The 20,695-nt window shown below is 42.3% G+C and overlaps 1 protein-coding gene across 5 annotated transcripts in view; it reads right to left on the bottom strand.

The window, feature by feature from the left end:
* The window catches only part of tanc2a (tetratricopeptide repeat, ankyrin repeat and coiled-coil containing 2a), a 920,169-nt gene that overhangs the window by 44,646 nt on the left and 854,828 nt on the right, over nucleotides 1-20,695 (bottom strand). For all 5 annotated transcript variants that reach the window (XM_041217622.1, XM_041217623.1, XM_041217621.1 and 2 more), the window contains 2 exons: nucleotides 14,888-15,063; nucleotides 10,545-10,677 (listed from right to left, as the gene is read on the bottom strand). In XM_041217622.1, coding sequence (XP_041073556.1) covers nucleotides 10,545-10,677; nucleotides 14,888-15,063 — 309 coding nt within the window. The remainder of the gene's footprint in view (nucleotides 1-10,544; nucleotides 10,678-14,887; nucleotides 15,064-20,695) is intronic.

Below are 20,695 nucleotides of genomic sequence, written 5' to 3'. Positions count from 1 at the left end.
ATGTGACACTTTTGTGTCACAAGGTTCTGATCTAGGTTATCAAAGTCTTCCAGAGATTTCAGCATTGTCATTAATGACCATTATATCTGCTAGTTAAGTTTAGAGATGCATACTGAAAATTAAGATGATATTTTAGGAAGTGTTCAGCTATATGAAGAGCAGCAGTCCTTTTTCATTTCTGCAAAGATCTTCACACACACACACACACACACACACACACACAAGTTTTGTTAAAAGACTGATAGTCTGAAAGGTTAGCACAGGGATGGATCTTCACCCTCTTAGAAAGGACAAAAGCATGGATTGATTTTACAACCAAATATCAGCCTGCGTGGCCCAGAAGGCAAGCAGATTATAATGGAGTAGCCCCTTATTCTCTTCTTTAAAATACTACTGGCAAATTACACAAGCATTTTTTAAAAAAGCTGCTTTTGTAACAATGCTGGTTAAAACATATGCTGCAACTTCTGAAAAATTTGCTAGTTTCACACAAATTTGGGAAACAGTTCCAAAGGCTGTGTTGATGATGCATTCTAAAGTTCAGTGATGGAGACTTGCACTGAATTATGTTTCTGCCACTGGTCACATACATCACTTAATTCCACAAGTGCCCAAGGGCCAACCAACAGGACAAATCAATTTGATCCATAACTGTGACCAATCAGGTGAGTAAAGAATATATATTCATGGATAACTCCTATCAAATGAGCATCTATAGTGCCCCCTAAGTTTCTGTACTTAAACTCTCTTTTACACCTCTATGAATAGCATAATTTAGATTGAGAATTCAGCACAGTACAGAATCAAATCTCCATCAATGACTCTGTGACACTTTATTTCCATGCATGCTACCACTGTACAACTGTGACACAATCATTATGTAATGGTGATCTGCCCAAGGGCAGGTATTCTGCTCATTTCTTCACACCTTGCAGTCTTGCATTTTCCTCTTCAGTTGCTCATAAGAGCCTCCCATTTTCAATTTCAATGAACAATATGACTAGGGAAAGAATACATGAGGTGATTTGCCGTTGCATTCCTTATATGTACTTAAAGGAAACACAAGTCCTCTTCCCGAAGGATCTTCTTCCTTTAAGTAGCCGTTTAGCCAATCATTATACACTGTGCAAAATCTGTAAATAGTATTTTTTTGACTGATTTTGTTTGGTGCTTTCGGGGCTGCAATTTGCTTTTATGAATTATAGGGTTGGAGAGGAGGCCTACCCCACTATTTTTAAATTTATAACTCATCAGACCATTTAAGAATAGGTGAAATATATATGGTTGATAAATATATTTTGGTAATATGGCATATATACACTGTGAAAAATATGTTTTTGATGTCATATGGCCTTTTACACTAAGTTCAGCCTCTCTATTGTTCCACAGGTACGATAACAGATGCAAAACAACTGCTCCGTCCTTACACAAAACGCTTAAACAAACAAAAGGGAAAAGTAATAAGACAACACTTTCTTTTTATAGTCCCATCTTAAATATTTATCTTTGGTTTAACCAATCTTTAGTAGACAGCTTAATTTTACCTACATTTGTTAACCAGATGCAGTAATATATTAGACATTGTTGTTGGTTCATATGTTAAGTATTGAACTTCAGGAGAATTTATTAAGCAGCAAACCTTCATGCAAAATGGCATCACTGACAGGTATTTCATTGAACAAGACTGGTGCAACGTAAAAAGTGTGAATGAGTCCAGTCACAGATGAAAGACAAATGGATTTTTAAAGCAGCATTTAGCAGTTAATGATACAGTGAGGGGAAAATTACAAATTGCTTTTCAGAGATTTTGTTCTTTTCACAGAAGTCAACTCGAGATAAACATCATAGTGTGCATAATTCTGATTTATGCATAAAAATGAATGGGGTCATTTCCAATGCGTTCCTATCATCAAGCTTTCCATATCCAGAAACGTGGTAAACAGTGATGATACAAATTAACTGCAACAGGACATGGAAAGGCTAGGAGAATGGGCAGACAAGTGGCAGATGGAATTTAATACAGGGAAATGTGAGGAATGCATTTTGGCAGAAAGGATAGGGAGAGGAGGTATAGACTTAATGGCACAGTTCTAAAGAGTGTGCAGGGACACAGATTTTTGAAGGTGGCAGGGTGCATTTAGAGAGACGATAGCAAAGCATGCGAGATCTTGGGATTCATAAATTGAGCCATTGAGTCCAAAAGTAGGGAAGTTATTCTGATTTTTTAATAAAGCTCTGGGTAGGCCACAACTAGACTACTGCATCAGAACTAGAGTTCTGGTCATCACACTTTAGGGCAAGTGTTCTTGAGAGGGTGCAAAGGAGATTTACTAGAATGGTTTCAGGGATGAGAGATTTTAGCTACAAAGTTAAGCTGGAGAAGTGCGGCTGTTCTCCTTGGAGCAAAAGAAACAGAAGGGAAATTGGACACAGACGTACAAGCTTATAACAGGTTTGGATAAGGAGGACAAAGAAAAGCTGTTCACTTGATGGTACAAGGACCAGGGGGCACAAAATTATAGTTTTGGGCAAGGATATGCAGGGGGAGAGTGAGGAAGAGCTTTTTTTAATGCAGTGAATGGTAGTGACCTGAAACCCAAGCCTATGAAGGTGTTAGAAGTAGAGATGATCAATTATTTCAAAAGGAAATTGGATAGGCACTTGAAAGAAATAAATTTTCAGGCTACAGGAATAGAGGAACTGACTGGGTTGCTCTACAGTGAGCTGGCATGGACTTGATAGACTGAATGGCTTCTTCTATGCCATTATGACTCTATGATTCTAGAATAAATTAACTGCAGGGAGAGAACTTACAGTTCCACAGTGTAGTAGGCCTTGTATCAAATACAGCATTATTCACTCAACTCCTTAGAAACCCACATCTTGTGTCTCCATGATGAACCAAGTCAACTACAGCACCTGCCAGCAACTTGTCCTTCAAACATAATGCAGATCTCACCATCCTTCCCTGTCCTGAATGCTGACTAGGAGACACTCGAGTGGGAAGATGCCAGAAGTACCCAAATCCGCAAGGCAAGATGCAAATGTGTCTTACATAGGTGGTCACAATGGGATTAGCAATTGTCAGCTGAGAAGCTTCCTGCTCAATGTGAAGACTGAAAATGATGGGACTCTACTACAGAAGGCAAATAACACTAAACTTAAAATATCTCCAACAAGGTAATTATGCTTTTTTTTAAACAAAAAAACTTACTAAGGAGGGGAAATGCTATAGGTTGGAAACACAACTACACTTACCTTCATCTTTAGCTCTGGTTCATTAACATTATTCATAACTGTTTTTTTTGATGCTGATTTATAAGTACATCGACATCAGAAATTCACCGGGTAATTATCTGCCTGGCAACATGTAATATGATCAAAAACTGAAAGTTTGTGATCTCTTCAGGAAACACTAATGCACAGTTGTGAATGCGGTTAAATAAAAAAAATCCCAGAAAGGTAAATAGACTTCTGCATTTTATATATAGGCATTGAACATAAAAACAAGGAAATAAAAGCAAAATACTGCAGATGCTGGAAATCTGAAATAAAAACAAAAACAGAAAATGGAAAAATTCAGCAGGTCTGGCAGCATCTGTGGAGAGAAACAGAGTTAACATTTCGAGTCTGTATGACCCCTCCTCAGAGCTAAAGAGAAGTAGAAATATGATGGATTTTATACTGTTTAAGAGAGGGTGGAAAAATTGGAGCGAAATAGGTGGTCAGGGATCAGTGGGAGCTCAGGGGAGATTGACAAAGATGTCATGGACACAAGACAAAGTGAGTGTTAATAGTAGTGGTAAAGATTAAAGAAGGTGCTGACAGTGGTCTAAAGGTAAGATGGTAGGCCGTGTTAATAGCAGGACAAGGGTCAGCACTCTGTGAAAGCACAACACAGAAACAAGTGACAGATGGCCCTGTGAGGGGTGGGGAGTTGGGGAAAATTTATAAATAAATAAATGAATAAAAACTTAAAAAGGTGATTAAAAAGATGGAGGAGAGAGTTCATGGTCTGAAGTTGTTAAACTCAATGTTAAGTCCAGAAGGCTGTAAAATGCCTAATCAGAAGTTGAGGTGCTGTTTCCTCGAGCTTGCATTGGGCTTCACTGGAACATTACAACAGACCAAGGACGGATATGTGGGCATGAGAGCAAGATGATGTGTTGAAATGGCAAGCGACAGGAAGGTCTGGGTCATGCCTGCGGGCTGAACAAAGGTATTCTGCAAAGCTGTCACCCAGTCTGCGTTTAGTCTCCCCTCTGTAGAGGAGACCACATTGGGAGCAGTAAATACAGTAGGCAAAATTGAAAGAGGTGCAAGTGAAGCGCTGGTTCATCGGCAAGGAGTGTTTAGGGCCTTGAACAGTGAAGAGGGAGGAGGTGTTGCACCTTCTGCAATTGCATGGGAAGGTGCTGTGGGAAAGGGATGAGGAGTTGGGGGGTAATGGAGGAGTGGACCTGGGTGTCCAAGGCCTCAAACACTCAGGTGAAGCAGCGCTTCACTTGAACCTCCTTTAATTTGGTCTACCATATTCACTGCTCCAAATGTGGTCTCGTCTACACAGACTGGGTGACCGCTTTGCAGAATACCTTTCCTCAGTCCGCAAGCATGACCCAGACCTTCCTGTCACTTACCATTTCCACACACTATCTTGCTCTCATGCCACAGATCCATCCTTGGCCTGTTGCAATGTTCCAGTGAAGCCCAACGCAAGCTGGAGGAACAGCACCTCATCTTCCCATTAGGCACTTTACAGCCTTCTGGACTTAAAACTGAGTTCAACAACTTCAGACCATGAGCTCTCTCCTCCATCTTTACCTCTTTTTTAATTTGTATTTATTTTTATCCCTTTTCCCCAATCCCCCCGTTCCTCACAGGGCCATCTGTCACTTGTTTCTGTGTTGTGTTTTCACAGTGTCCTGACCCTTGTTTTGCTATTAACACATTCTGCTATATTACCTTTATCCACAAACAGCACCTTCTCTAGTCTTTAACACTATGATTAATACTTCCTTTGTCTTGTGTCCATGACATACTTGTCAATCTCTCCTGAACTCCCACCTATCCCTGATCTTCTATTTTGCTCCACCCTCTCTTAAACAATATAAAATCCATCACATTTCTGCTTCTCTTTAGCTCTGAAGAAGAGTTGTACGAACTCAAAACATTAACTCTGTTTCAATATAAAAGCAAAATGCTATGGATGCTGGAAATCTGAAACAACAACAGAAAATGCTGGAAAAACTCAGCAGGGTCGGACAGCATCTGTGGAGAGAGAAAAAAACTTCCCATGCAATCGCAGAACGTGCAACACCTGGCCCTTTTCCTCCTCCATCCTCACCGTCCAAGGGCCCAAACACTCCTTTCAGGTGAAGCAAAGTTTCGCTTGTACCTCCTTCAATTTGGTCTACTGCATCCGCTGCTCGCAATGTGGCCTTTTCTACAGCGGGGAGACCAAACGCAGACTGGGTGGACCGCTTTGCGGAACACCCTTGCTAAGTCCGCAAGCATGATCCAGACCTTCTGGCTGCTTGCCATTTCAGCACACCATCCTGCTCTCATGCCCACATGTCCATCCTAGGCCAGCTGCAATATTCCAGTAAAGCCTAACACAAACTGGAGGAACAGCACCTCATCTTCTGATTAGCCACCTTACAGCCTTCCAGACTTAACATTGAGTTCAACAACTTCAGACCATGAACTCTCTCCTCCATGCTCACCCTTTTTTAAATCTCTTTTCTTCCACAATCATTTTTATTTTTTTATCCACTTAATTTATTTTTATTCATTCATCCGTAGTTTTATCCCATTTTCCATCCTTTACTCCACAGGTGCTGTCAGACATGCTGAGTTTTCCCAGCATTTTCTGTTATTATAAACACAAGGAATTAATGCTGAATTTGCACAAGACTTTGCTTAGACCATATATTACAGATGATGTATTGGTTCTGAGTACCCCATAGGAAGGATATTAAGAGCCATGGATAAGGTATAACAAAGGTTTACTAGAATGATAGAAGCAAGAAGAGGTTGTAGTTCGGAAGAAAGATTTGAAAAAATATACCTTTTTATCACTGCAATAGCGAAGGTTAAGGAGAGAATCCAATAGAGTTTCTAGGACAACGAAAGTCTTAAGGGGGTAAATAGCAATTATTTCCACAAACATTCAGGTTTATCACCAGAAAAATGAAGGGTGAAGTTGGATGACTTTTCCCCCCTCCGCCCTCCAGAGGAAGTCATTCAAACAGGGGATGCTTTACCACAAGTGGATCTAGGAGCAGAGACTCAAATATCATTTAAAGGGGAATTGGATAAGCATTTGAAGAAGGACACAAAGAAAGGGAGAATGGATTGAGAGTAGATAGCTCTAGTTGAATAGCTAGCACTGGCACAAGTCCAATCTAAGTTATATGATTCTATTGAAAGCACCACTATTATTCACTGACTAGACTACAACATGTTTCAAGAATGTGTCATTTTTCTTAAAATTACATTTTAAAGATTAAAAAGATAAGTGAATGCACCATATATTATTGCATTGAGCCACCAAGTTGAGGAATGTCCCAGTTCTAGTTTCTAGCCAGTGCTAAATTAGTTAATCTTTGCAGGCACAACTTTAGGGCAAGACAATTAGCTGCAGAAACCTGCTTTAAGGAGGGAGGGATAAATAGGAAATATAAGTTCTCACTCCTGATTGCTGAACTGAGACATTTCCTAAAAAAAAGTGAGGGGACAGGATTAAGCTTGGCTGTGATTTCCCCAGTATCAAATACATTGCCAGTACTCATTTTCTGAAAGCACACATTAAGATTAGTCTCTGGTGTAAGGTACAGACAGTATCTGTGGAAATATACCATCGTATCAGTCATCATAATCAGGAAAATAAGGGTAAAACTATAGGAAGTCAGGGCATGATTAGCAAAGGGCAATTGTCATTACAGTCTTGAACATAGTGTCACATATCAACTGAACACTCTGCAAAGGAGTGAGGATATCAACAAAACAAAGATCCCTAAAATCCATTGAAAATTAGCATGAGTAAAGGTAAGTGTTCTGCTTTCCTGCCTGCCAATCTGAAGCAATATTCAAGGAAACTGAATTTTAAGGAATTCCTCTAGGGTGAAGTGAAGTAAATGTTCAAGCTGGTTAACCATACCACATTCCTTGGATCTGGATTCAGGCCACTTATAATGGAAGGGGCTGCCTGGGTCATGACTTTCTAGATGCATATAAAAGATTGATTGAATTTTACATGCATGGGTTGTGGATGTTCATTAGAAATCACTAAACATAAGGGTCCAATCCCAATTTATTCAACTTCATTACTATTTAACAATAATTTCTAGAGAAGATGAGATGACATGAAGGTTCACTCAAAACTTCCTCTAACAGAGTTTAGGTTCTTCCAGGAAAGAGTGAACACACATAGGCATGAAGCAGGCCTGGTGCCAAATCCTTAACTGGCATTTGTCCAAAGAACAGAGAACAGAGTTTATAAGGAATAATTAAAGAAAACATGGGCTCTTCACTTGTGAAAGATGTAAAAGGGAGGTGTACAAGATGCTAGGTGGCATAAAAAAATTTAAGCATGAGCACCTAAAACCACGCTGCAAGGAAAGGGGACATAAGCACAAACAAAATCAGGACTGATGTTGGCAAGCTCTTCTTCATAGAAAGAGTGATTAACATCTGGAATGGCCTGAATGCACTGAAGGCAAAATATCTGGACTTATTCAAAGAGGCAGTCAGATGCTGTGAGGAGAAGATTCTATGAAAAGATGGGCTAAATGGCCTCCTTTACATAGTTTGTGTCATCTTTAGTTCTATTAAAGCTTGAATAAGTCTACAAAATATACTCTCTAATCAACAGTAGAGATCAAATCCATCACTCCACATCAATCAGAAGGGTTTGAGGTTAACTGGATCCCGGAGGAAAAGAACAGTGCACAGGGGAGACAATTTAACAGAAAGGAAACCTCATGGCAGTATTAAGATTAAGTAGCTGGAATCAAATGTGTAGATGAAAGGTTTTGCATGTGGAGGCATCAAAAAAGAGAAACTTTTTGTAGCATCTGAAAAGATTAAACATATGCTTTCTTGCAGCAATTATGAATGATGTTTGAGAAACTTGCCACAAGCAGAATTGGATTCCTACCCCATTACCTGCCCATGGTAAGAGAGATTGTCCCACAAGGGTGTGATGCTACAAAGGATGAATTTTCATCAAATGATTCCTTATCAGGTGCTTATCAAATCCATCCAATTAGTTGCTTTTTGAAACATACTCACTGTTGTTATGTAGTTTTATGGAGTCATCTACAACAGTAGTAGCCTTCAAATTTACCCTGCATATACTGATACATTTCTGGTGACCATTGGCCTAACTTCCAAAAGACCATGTCATGTACTCAAAGGAAAACAGCGCTAGCATTGCAGAAAATGTTTTTATTAGTATACAGCAACAGAAATAATGTGCTAGTAAGTCAACAAATACAGAAAAGTACAGAAAGATAATGACAGAGGGATAGGAATCTGATGATCTTGTGGATCTAATATGTGGAACTGGCAGTTGATTTCCATCCACATTCTCACCATAGTATTAAGTATCAGATCAGATTATACTGAAGGAGGTAATAAGATCAAAGAAGTGTCCAAACTGCTGTCCATGGGCCATGTGCAGCCCCCAAGTCTGGGTAAATCAGCCCTCATATCTCAAAAAATTTAGTTCTATTTTGGTTATTTTTCTTTCTTGCTGGTTTGTCTTTTTCAACTTTGTGGACCTGGAAGCTGGAAAAGGCTGTGCCTATGACTGTTAGGACCTTGGTAGATAAAGCTTGTATTGGAATCAAATTTGTTGGTGCCAGCAAGTCAATGGGAACATGGATTTAAACTTCATACCTGGCCCTCAAGGCTGCATAGCAAGCATGTTAGTGACCCATGCATACTTGAAGCTTGGACACTCTTGTTCAGGAGTAAAATAGCAACAGGGGATTGGAAACAGGCAGGAATGTAAATTTATGTAATTCGGACATTAGTCTGGACAAGCAAACAATAGTGAAGAAAACTGGGAAGCATTACCATTCCCAGAACCATGTCTCCTTAAATCTTCTTCCTCCTAGTGATGTTAGTCAGTTCACAGCAAAGTAAAATATTTTTGTTTCTCTTCTCTCTGAACCTCTTCTAAATGCTTGGGAATTTAACACATTACAGTCAATCCAAACCAAAGTTTTACCACCAAGTATTTAATATGTCCGATATATTTTATTTCAGATTTAAATTTAACATAAAAAACTGATCTGCATCCTTGATAACTTTCACACAGATGGCAATATTCTACATATTTTTATACAACCTAGGGTTTTAGTAGCGTAATTTCCTATGGTTTCATATAAGCTGCCACCAAGTGACTTTACTTGCATTTTCTGGCTGTTTCTCCTAGCCTCAGAGCTGGGCATTGCAATCACACTGGCCCCTGCAAAATGTAACAGCTTGACAATTTTACATGTAACCACCCAGAAAAGTCTTCCTTGATTACGGTGAAATTGTGACATGAATCCAAAAGATTCTGCTCAGATTAAACTTGAACTGGTTCCATGCACATTGGCATCCTTTCATTTAACCTCTAACCGTTTTATAATTTTATCTCTGGCAACATGCATGGAATTTTGTTTTGCTGTACCAGTCGAGATCCTTTCCTGCACCAACAGATACTTTTTCACCAGCCATAGCTGGTGATGTGATGTGAGAACATAATATAGGAAGATTGATATCTCAAAATAATTATTTAAAAACTGGAAAGTAAATGCTATGTGACCTCTGAAAATTTATCCTTAGCTGTTTTAATTCCCAGTAGTGATTTTCAGTGGTTCTGACAGAAGAGTTTCATTTGGACTCAGCTTTTAAACATTAAAATTCATAACTGCATTTTATATGCACAGGTTTTCTAAACAGATATCTTGATCCAAAAATCCCAATTATGTTAATCCATTTATCAAATTATCCTACTGTACTTGGTTCAGGTATAAAATTTGATATAAGCTAGCATCCCATTTATTTTTCTAACTTTAAACCTACAAATAAGGGCCTCTAGGTTTCCACGTCACAGCTTGCCAGGCTAGTCTGGAATATCAGCATCCATATATTGCCATGTTTTACATTGTTGAAATTCAGTGACTTCAAGGTCAGTGCACTGTGCATTACAATAAGGTGCATGAAATCAGAGTCTAATTTAGCGTTGACGATGTTACCATCACAGGTTACTCTCAAATGTGACACCAAAGGCTGTAGATGCTGCTCCATATTAATGTTCCAAAAATAGAAAAGCAATCTATGAATATTAAATTGATGGTATTTGAATGAATGATTCTAAAAACTGCATGCAGTGACTCTGAAATATCTCCCGCAGAAGTGAATAGAAATTTACTTTTTCCCTTAAAAGACAATTTCAAATTTAGTCTTCCACTTTAAAGAAAGGTGTATCTTTTCCAGTAACTCTAATGGCATTCATTGCAGGGTGGGGGGACTGTCTCTAAGAGGCCTACCTATCTTGGCTCCTTTCTTCAGGAGGGTAACCACCACTGCTGTATTGCGGCACCCCACTGCTCTGTCCAAGGGTCTCATGCCACTGTAGTCCACATGCTCAATCATTGCTCCATGATCAACGAGATACTGCACCTGTCACCAAATGTAAGAAAAAATATATGTCAAGGGCTTAAATATCCTGGTAGCCTTAGATCCAGGGTCTATCACTTTTGTCAGTAATAGAAGAAGGATACATAGATATCATGTCTGGAAAAGAATATATATATATATCTTTCATAGTCGTGCCTGAAGATTGTCTCAATTTTATTGCCAGCATCTAGAAATTAATGGATAAGGAGAGAGGAAACAGTGATACGTAGGTAATGATAGAAACTGGAGTCACAAAACTTCTCATGAAAGTACAAGAAATGGGGACGTATGGGGGGGGGCGGGGGGGGAAGAGTCACTGAACACTGCTGAACAGCATTCCAGATAATTGCAAGATCAAAGTGTTGTCAGGGTTACAGTAACTGGCCCAGGAACTTATGAATTAAATTTTGAAACAAACAGAAAGCAACAATGGTGCTATTTGCAAAGATTGCTTTTTAAAAGTTCTGAAATCCTCAATGTGCAATACTCCTCGTTTGCAATATTCTCTTGCCCTTTTCTAAATATTTTGGTTCTGAATCAACAATTCAGAGAATAATTTATGAATACCATTTCTGGTTAATGTAATGATAGATTGAAATAAAAATACATTGACCATTCCACAGTTTTAGACTATCGTTAAATCATCTCTCCTTGTAATATACATAAACATGTTTGCATCCACCTTAAAAATCTCTTAAATTGGTGTTCAGATGAAACAGTGAGTGCTGTTCAAGCTTCAAATTTAGATTACATTTCGCTACTAGGCCAAGAAGCTTGTAAAGCATTGCCTTTGTGACACTAGACATAGCTAACCAATGCTAGGAAAGCATAAAAACATTGTTATCTTTAATATCCAATTAAGGTATTTGTGCACAGTTAAAAGGAGGTATTAGTTTCTACAGTTTTGTCACATTAGATATTTAAAAATAGGTTAGTAGGGCTTGAAATTTGAGAAAAACAGACTAATAATCTATTAACTGAAGTAAACTAGCCCCATTGTTGGTTTCCATGCCCCTATCCCTCCACTCTGGCTTGGCTGTAGGGAAAGGAAACGCAGAGAGAAGTTCTAGGGGTGAAATCATCCCAGATTTGCACTAAATGCAGTAGTGGGTGGGAAGAAGGACATTTTACCAGCTGGCCACAATGGTGGGTTTTTGTGCCATATCATCCCAATCCCACCTCATTAATCATGCATCCCAGGAAACACGCTGTTTCGCTGGCAGGCGGCCTCCGATTCGCTCGCCATGCTGTCACCTCGCTGCTTCCTCACACCAGACGCTATATTTAAAGTACACCACGTGCACACCTCTCAGTGCTTCCAGCCCAGGACATGGCCCTGAAAGGCAAGAAGACTGCAACCCCCCAGTTCAGTGACGCATCCCTGGGATGTCTTCAGGACACTGTTGGAGCCCATTGCAATGTCCTCTACCCCAGCTCTGGGCGTAGGAAGCCCATCAGTGTCATCAAAACCACCAAATGGGTTTTTTAAATTTATAAAGAGCAAGAGAATAACTAGGGAAAGAGCAGGACAATTGGGGACCATAGAGGTACTCTGTGTGTGGATCCAGAAGACATGGGTACAGTCCTCAATGAATATTTTGCGTCGGTCTTCACAATGGAAAAGCATGACGCAGTTACTGACATCAGGGTGGAGGACTGTGAAATATTAGAGGAAATTAACAGAGAGAGAGAGAGGAGGTACTGGTGGGTTTAGCGGCCTTAAAAGCGGATAAATCATCAGGCCCAGATGAGGTGTATCCCAGGCTGTTGAGGGAGGCAAGGGAAGAGATATCAGGCAGTAATTTTCAAATCCTCTCTGGCCAGAGGACCGGAGGACTGTTAATGTTGTTCCATTAATAAAAAAGAGAGGAAGGGATAGACCAGGAAATTACAGGCCAGTAAGTCTAATCTCGGTGGTGGGGAAGTTACTAGAAAGAATTCAGAGGGACAGAATATATCTGCACTTGGAGAGACATGGATTAATCAGGGATAGTCAGTATGGATTTGTTAAGGGAAGGTCGTGTTTGACAAATCTGATCGAATTTTTTGAGAAGGTAACAAGGGGTGTTGATGAGGGTAAAGCATCTAATGTGGTTTACATGGGCTTTAGCAAGGCTTTTGACAAGGTCCCACATGGGAGACTGGTCAAGAAAGTAAGAGCCCATGGGGTCCAAGGCAAAGTGGATCCAAAACTGGCTAAGAGGCAGTGAGCAGAGGGTGATGGTAGAAGGATGTTTCTATGACTGGAAGTCTTTTTCCAGTGGGGTTCTGCAGGGCTCGGTGCTGGGACACTTGCTGTTTGTGGTGTACATAAATGATTTGGACTTAAATGTAGAGGGTATGATTAAGAAGTTCTAGGATGACACAAAAATTGGTATGATGATAAATAGTGAGGAGGATAGCCGTAAACTGCAGGAGGATATCAATGGATTGGTCAGGTGGGCAGAGCAGTGGCAAATGGAATTCAACCTGGAAATTTGTGAAGTAATGCACTTCGGGAGGGCTAACAAGGTAAGGGATTACACTATGAATAGTAGGACCCTGGGAAGTACTGAAGATCAGAGGGAGCTTGGTGTGCATATCCACAGATCCCTGAGGTTGGCAAGGCAGGTAGATAAAGTGGTTAAGAAGGCATATGGGATACTTGCCTTTATTAGTCGAGGCATAGAATACAAGGGCAGGGAAGTTATGCTGGAATTTTATAAAACGCTGGTTAGGCCACAACTGGAGTACTGTGTGTAGTTCTGGTCATTACATTATAGGAAGGATGTGTTTGCACTGGAGAGGCTGCAGAGGAGATTTACCAGGATGCTGCCTGGGCTGGAGGGTCTGAGCTGTGAGGAAAGATTGGATAGGCTGGGGTTGTTTTCATGGAGCAGCAAAGGTTGAGAGGGGACCCGATAGAAGTGCATAAGATTATGAGGGGCATAGAGAGGGTGCCTTTTTCCTTTAGTAGAGGGGACAATAACCAGGGGGCAAAGACTTAAGGTAAGAGGTAGAAGGATAAGAGGGAAATTGAGGAGAATTTTTTTCACCCAGAGGGTGGTGGGAGTCTGGAACTCACTGCCTGAAAGGGTGGTTGAGTCAGAAACTCTCGTAACATTTAAGAAGTATTTAAATATTAACTTGCGTTGCTATAGCCTCCAGGGCTATAGGCCAAGCATTGGAAAATAGGATTAGTGTAGTTAGATCTTTGTTGACCAGCACACATACGTTGCGCCGAATGGCGTCCTTCTGTGCTGTAAACGTCTATGAGTCTATCATCTGGTTTGGGAGGCGGTGGCAGTGGTGGTCAGTGCCACCGCTGCACAAAGGAGGTTCGGCATCCGGTGCATGAACAGGATGAATGATCTCATCCGTGCCGTCAGGCTGAGGCAATCATCTCAACTCTCTCACTCGCAAGCCCATCACACATTCACTGACATCTCACTCACTGCCAGCTCAGGGGACATCACCACCCATTCTCTCACACACACACCCTCACATCTCCATCTGGCCTTATCTCCTCTACAGACTACCTCCTCATCCCTCACCCTCTTGAGGCCAATTGCATTGATCAACTTGTGCCCCACACAAACCCTGGGATACTTCCCCTTCCCCAGTAATGCTGTAGCCCCGCAGCCTTTTCCCTTCCATGAGGCCACTTCTCCCCCTTCCCCATTGCAAGTCAAAGCACTGCGGCCATTGAGAAGCCACCCCTGCCTTATGGCTGGTCTCATAAGACCTGCCCATGAGTCCCCCTAAAAGTGACATGGTGCACCTTGCGAAGCCTGGCGCTGATGACCACGAGTGCTGCCTGAAGCAAGGTGGTTAAACAAGCCTCACTGTCCCAAGCGAAGTGCATGCCAGGTGCATGTCACTTACGTATAGTTGTGAAACAAGTCAGTATGCAATCAAGCCAAAGAGCTTAAATGATCCAGTGTTGGGGGGTGGGGATGATTCCAGCAAGCTGGCTTTATAATGATATGCAGATGTATTACAATGACGCTTCTGATGTGTGGCGGCTGGAAACGCGGCCCACCACTGACAGGCAGAGTGGATGATTGCAGGCTAGTCTCATGGTGTCGTGAAACTGATTGTTGGCCTTCCCGCCATAGTGTCCGCTCACACCTGCCATGACGCCTGGCTCCAGCAGACATGGATTCCAAAAATAAACAACAATGAACATTTATACCTAGGGAAAGTTAAATTATTACATATCTGAGATACTTACAACATCTGCATCACCATAAAATGCAGCAAGATCCAGAGGTGTCCGTCCATTTTTATCTGCATGGTCTGTAGCAGCACCTCTTTCTACTAAGGACTGAACCACTGGCAAGTGACCCTTCAGACATGCCCAGCTGAGGGCAGTTAATCCCTCTTTATCCATTAGTGAAAGCGCTGCTCCTGTAGAACAGAAAGAACACACGATACAGAGTAATTAAGAGATGAGTGTCATCTGGTGGACATCTCGTTTTCTGACTTGGTCTTCATTCATCATAGACAGCGTAAAATACACTGTTGAACCTTCGTACTATCTCAGGTTCTGAAACACTAACATAAGCTGGGCACCACTGACCTATTCAGAAAAACAAATCAATTAAGAAAATATGCCGAACCTTACTGCAGCATGTCTGCTAACCTCCCTTACAAGGGCACTGATTACTGGCTTCTTTTTCAGGCTATTTGAAATGTGATCTGACTCTTGGCTAATGGAATGTTTATAATCGACATGTCCTACAAGCATAGTAAATTATTCCATTGCAGGTGAGGTCAAATGTTAACATATCCTATAGCCTGATATGGTTTTCAGGAAAGGCTGAGTTTGCAGACACCACCATTATGGAGGGCGCACTCCCCCCCACATGTAGGCCGGAACTTTAGAGCCCCCAGGGTGGGATAGTAGGCAATGATGTAAAATTGGGTGCCATGCCAGCCTACACACTCCAGCTGCAATTTTACCACTTAGATAAGACTGTTAGGCTGGAATCTTGCGGACTTAGTTCCTGGTGAAACAGCGAAACTATTTCTGGGTCAGCAGTCCAGCCATGTGAGTAGAGGGTCTTCTGACTGAATTTTGGGGGGCAACCAATTAAGAAGCTACCTCCAGGATTGATGTCCATGTAGGGTGCAGACAGGATGAGGCATTAAAAGTCCGAATGGAGTTAAGTATTTAAGGGGACACCAGCAGTACTCACAGTGCCATCACTGTGATTTGTGGGTTGCTCATTTGCAGGCACAAATGGTGAAGGATAATGGGATGGAAGATGGGGAAGGGCAGCCCCTCAATTCACAGACACATCACTTGAGGTGATTTGGAAGCAGTGTGTGCAGAGAGGCAGATGCTCTTTCCAGAAGATGGCAGGAAGAGGCCAGCCAACCTCACCAAAAAGGCATGGTTGGACTTGCAGAGGAGATGAGCATCCAGAGTGTGGTCAGATGGTGTGGATCCAGCAGTGCAGGAAACTGATCAAAACGAGTGCCATGCAATTCTCAGTTGGCAGGCATCGCTCTCTCAACTCCTTAACAGTCTCAGGCACAGATATCTTTTGAGGCACCTACATGTCTCCCCAGGTTCCAGCTCAACTCTTCAGGAACACAGATTTCAATGGCACTCATATACAAAGTGCTGACCTAGCATTTCCTATCCCACAGTGACCCTCTGCCAAATGTATCAACTTTTTGAGCAAACACTCCTAAGAATCATAACTCTCTGCCTTTTCTCACTGCAGCAGGAGAGAGCCTAAGCTCCGAGAAGAGGCACAGACATATGGTTGGAATGGCATCAATAGCCACCCTGACAGCAGTGGAGGAGGATGCTGTGGAAATCGGCAGGATGGCAGCAGTGTAGGCTATTGCCACTGGGAAGAAGGGGATGTCGCAGTCACTGGGTGAAAGGATTATATAGCACACTTCCAGCTGGCTCTGGCCTATAATTTGCAGAGTCCTTTTTAACCAATTTGAAAAATTTAGTGATCAGTGAAATGCTAGTGTTTGGTCTCTCTGTCATTTACGTGCAGCACTGATGATTGTCTTTTACCTCCTGCAGGGGCATTGCCAGAGGCTGAGTGAGAGATGAGGGAGAAGGCAGTGCAGTCCTCAGAGGAGAAGGAAACACTGTCACGGGACTCATTCACACCCTCCACTAGTGCGCACACACTTGGTGGGTCCAGATCACAGCTTCAGTGAAAAAGTGGCCAACCTCAGGGAGAGTCACATATGGCAGACAATGAATGGATGCAGGCACATAACAAGGGCCTTCATATGATGGCACTGACCTAGAGAAGCACTGATCAGTCAGTACCCTTGATGGCTAAGCACTACATTCAAATGCAGCCAAGTGCTGTCCCGCACTTGGCTAGCAGGGAAATGCTAAGAGGGAACAGGTAGACAGGGATGATGACACTGGTGACTCTCCTCAACGCATCCCCAGGTAGTGACTCTTCCCATTGGCCCTTCTGAAAGAGACATATTGCTGAATTTTCCCACGGGTGTCAGGACCATACACGGGCCCTGAATCTGCACTTGTCAAAGTCCCGTTACATGACGTGGGCTCCTAATTGACCGCCCCAGCATTCTTCGCCCAATTAAGCACAGCCAGTGGACTCGTGAGGCAGGAGACGTAATGAGAAGACCTGTAACACTGGTAAGCGGCCCCACTGGGAGAGGTGGGCACTACTGAGGTAGAAAGGTAAGCACGAGGGTGCCTCAAAACGGACGTGTTCTCAGAAACCTGCTGAAAACCCAAAATTAAAAGCAGCCACGGCTGTTGGGGCCAACGGCGTGGAGGGGAAATGCCTCCACAGGAATGGTTTTGACCATAGTTGCGGATGTTTTATACTTATAGCTCATTCACTGCACCAATGAGAGAAGGCACCAATGGCTCTATGGCCTGCTGCCAGGAAGTCACCTCCATGTGGTTGCTGGGTTCCAGAATCAGTGGGTGTGGATGGGTTGGGGGAGGGGGGGGCAATCCGATGGTGCAAAAAATGCTGTGGCTTCTGAAAATGGCCCCCAAGTGGAACATTAATTGGCCGCCTTCCTTCATGGAGTGGGTTGCTGATTCCCTTGGCAGCCTGCTCATTAGCAAACTTGCCCAGAGTGGGGACAGTGTCTGGAGAGCCGTACCAACATAAAACTATCTGAACTTCCCTGCTCCCCCGACTCCACCGTTCCTTGTGTAGTAAATGTCAGCCCACAAAATCTTACTTATAATCCCATGATTGAGGCTGTCTCTGCACAGATGTAGGTGGGGTGGACACCTCTCAGGCTCCACAACCCTGCAGATGCCTGCCACAGGCCTCAAACGTGTCAGACCCTAGAAACCAGCAGGCTGCCTCCAACCCTGCTGCAGCCACAGGGGCAGCACCATGTAGAAGTAAGAGAAAGAAGACAATGAAATAGGCTTTTTGGCACAAAAGTATTCATTTTGGTGCACCTTCCAATATTAGTGATGAATAATAAACTTTTATTTCAAAGAACCATGTGCTTTTCCATGAGAAGTGCCTTGGTGCTGTTTATTTCTATCCCACTTTGAACATGGCTAGGTTAAAGTAGGGGAGTGGTACAGGACTCTTGGATGACAAGGCAAGGTGGAGAATGTGAGAACAAAAAAACTGCGGATGCTGGAAATCCAAAACAAAAACAGAATTACCTGGAAAAACTCAGCAGGTCTGGCAGCATCGGCGGAGAAGAAAAGAGTTGACGTTTCGAGTCCTCATGACCCTTCGACAGAACTTGCGTTCGAGTCCAAGAAAGAGTTGAAATAGTTTGATGGTTTCTTACAGTGGGTAGCTTTGTTTGCTGGAAGGGGGTCAGTGTATGAATCTACAGTGGGAGTGCCAGGGCAACGGATGGTTGTGGATGGCACGAGTGCAATAATGCACATACTGTCCACAGTTGAAGCGTGTTTCGATGTTGGCGACTCAAGCATTCCACCCCCCTTCCCCCCGGCCCCATGCAGTTTGATCTGCTGATGCCTCAGAGGCACGTCAGCACAGGTAAACTGCTCCAGCTGATTGTCCTCTTCCTCCTCCTTTTATCGTTTATAGAAGCATACAAAACTGCCAACATGAGTGGTACGCCAGAGGATTGGACACATTTTACAAACCAGCAAAGAATAACTAAAAATATAATAAAGAAGGAGACATTAGAGTAAGAGAGAAAGCTATCTAGAAATACAAAAACATTGTAACTGTTTCTGCAAGTATTTAAAAAGGAAAAGAGTAATTAAAAACTAAAGTAACTGGTCACTTAGATAATTAGTAATGGGAAACAAAGAAATGACAGAAGTGTTGAACATGTTTTTTGTGACACAAAAAAATCCCAAGAATACTTGAAACTCACTAGGGAAAACTGTTAGAAAGACTGACTGGTTCCCAGGACCTGATGGCTTTCATTCTAGGGTCTTAAAATAAGTGGCTGCAGACATAGTAGATGGATTGGTTGTAATCTTCCAAAATTTCCTAGATTCTGGAAAGGTCCCAGCAGATTTGAAAATTGCAGCTGTACCACCTCTATTCAAGAAGAGGGAGACAGAAAGCAAGAAACTGTAGGCCAGTTAGACTAACAGCTGTTGTAGGGTAAATGCTAGAATCTATTATTAAGGAGGTAATAGCAGGGCATTTAGAAAACCATAATACAATCAGGGAGTCAACATGGACCACTTTCAACTCGATAGACTGTAAACATAATGCAGGGATCAGTGTTGGGGGCTCAACTATTTATAATCCTTACTTGCATTGGAAGTGGTACACAAAAGGTTCACTAAGCTGATTCCTGGGATGAATGGGTTGTCTTTTGAGGAAAGGTTGAGCAGGTTGGACCTTTACTCATTAGTGTTTATAAGAATAAAAGGAGAACTTATTGAAGCATATAAATTCTGAGGGGGCTTGATAGGGTAGATGCTGAGAGGATGTCCCCCTTCATGGGGGAATTTAGAACTAGGGTGCACAGTTTAATAGTAAGAGGTCTCTCACTTAAGACAGATGAGGAGAAATTTCTTCTCACGGAGGGTTGTTAACCTTTGGGATTCTCTTCCACAGAGAGCATTGGAGGCTGGGTCATTGAATATACTCAAGGTGTCAAGGATTATGGGGGACAAGCAGGAAAGTGTGCTAAAGGCCATAATCAGATCAGCCATGATCTTATTGAATGGTGGAACAGGCCTGAGGTACCAAATGGCCTGCTCCTATTTCTTATGTTCTTATAGATCCATCTCCTGTGCCTCCTGTCCTTCACTCAATGCTTCTAGTCTGCTCTCCTGCCTGTGGCTGATGTGTTGCTCGCTATGCTGCTCCACCCCCAGGATCCATCTAACCACTGAATATGTGGACCCCCGTCTCAGGATATGCTATTCAATTCAGCAGCCTGTACTGCCCAGTTGCCTTGGCAGCTTATGCTGGTGCAAAGCACCTGAATTGACACCCATAACAGTTGTTATAGGTGTAATATCACCCATCTTAGAATGATGATTCCTCAATACCAGGTCTCTAGCTATGTGAGAGATCATCCTTGCTGCTTCTCCCTTTATATAGCTGACTGGGTGTCACTTTCAGTGGACAATAGCTTCCCACTGTGCAATCTCCTCAGCTAGGTTGCTGAGGTACTGATGTAGCTTCGGGCCTTTGCACTGTTTAAAAAATTATTGAAATAGAACATTTGGGACTAACTGCTCTTTTAATCACCTTAATTGACTACCTGCTACTGCCAGAGGGGTAGCTGCTACCGGTAAAAGTGCAGAGAGGCAGGGACCAATTTACGATCTAAATTTGCAAGTACCCTGTCTCCAAAGCCACCTCCAGTTGGTTGGGAAGTTTCCAGCACAAGTATCCTCAATAAAATGCTACCAAGCTCCTTTTGTTGAAAACTATCTAATGTATTTGCCTCAAGCAGTTACTGCCCTACAATTGCCTGTCGCTTTCCCCTGTAACCTGCTGAATCCATGTACATTTCAGTCCTGAATGACTTCCTGCTGTGTACTCACCTTCTCTAAGTTGCTGAGCTGCTGACATGGCATATGACCTGTGTGTCATTGGGA

Source organism: Carcharodon carcharias, chromosome 23 (assembly GCF_017639515.1).
Source record: "Carcharodon carcharias isolate sCarCar2 chromosome 23, sCarCar2.pri, whole genome shotgun sequence".
Classification (NCBI taxonomy): Eukaryota; Metazoa; Chordata; class Chondrichthyes; order Lamniformes; family Lamnidae; genus Carcharodon; species Carcharodon carcharias.
The sequence above is the reverse complement of the archived record's forward strand: the minus strand, read 5'-3'. Positions and strand labels throughout refer to the sequence as shown.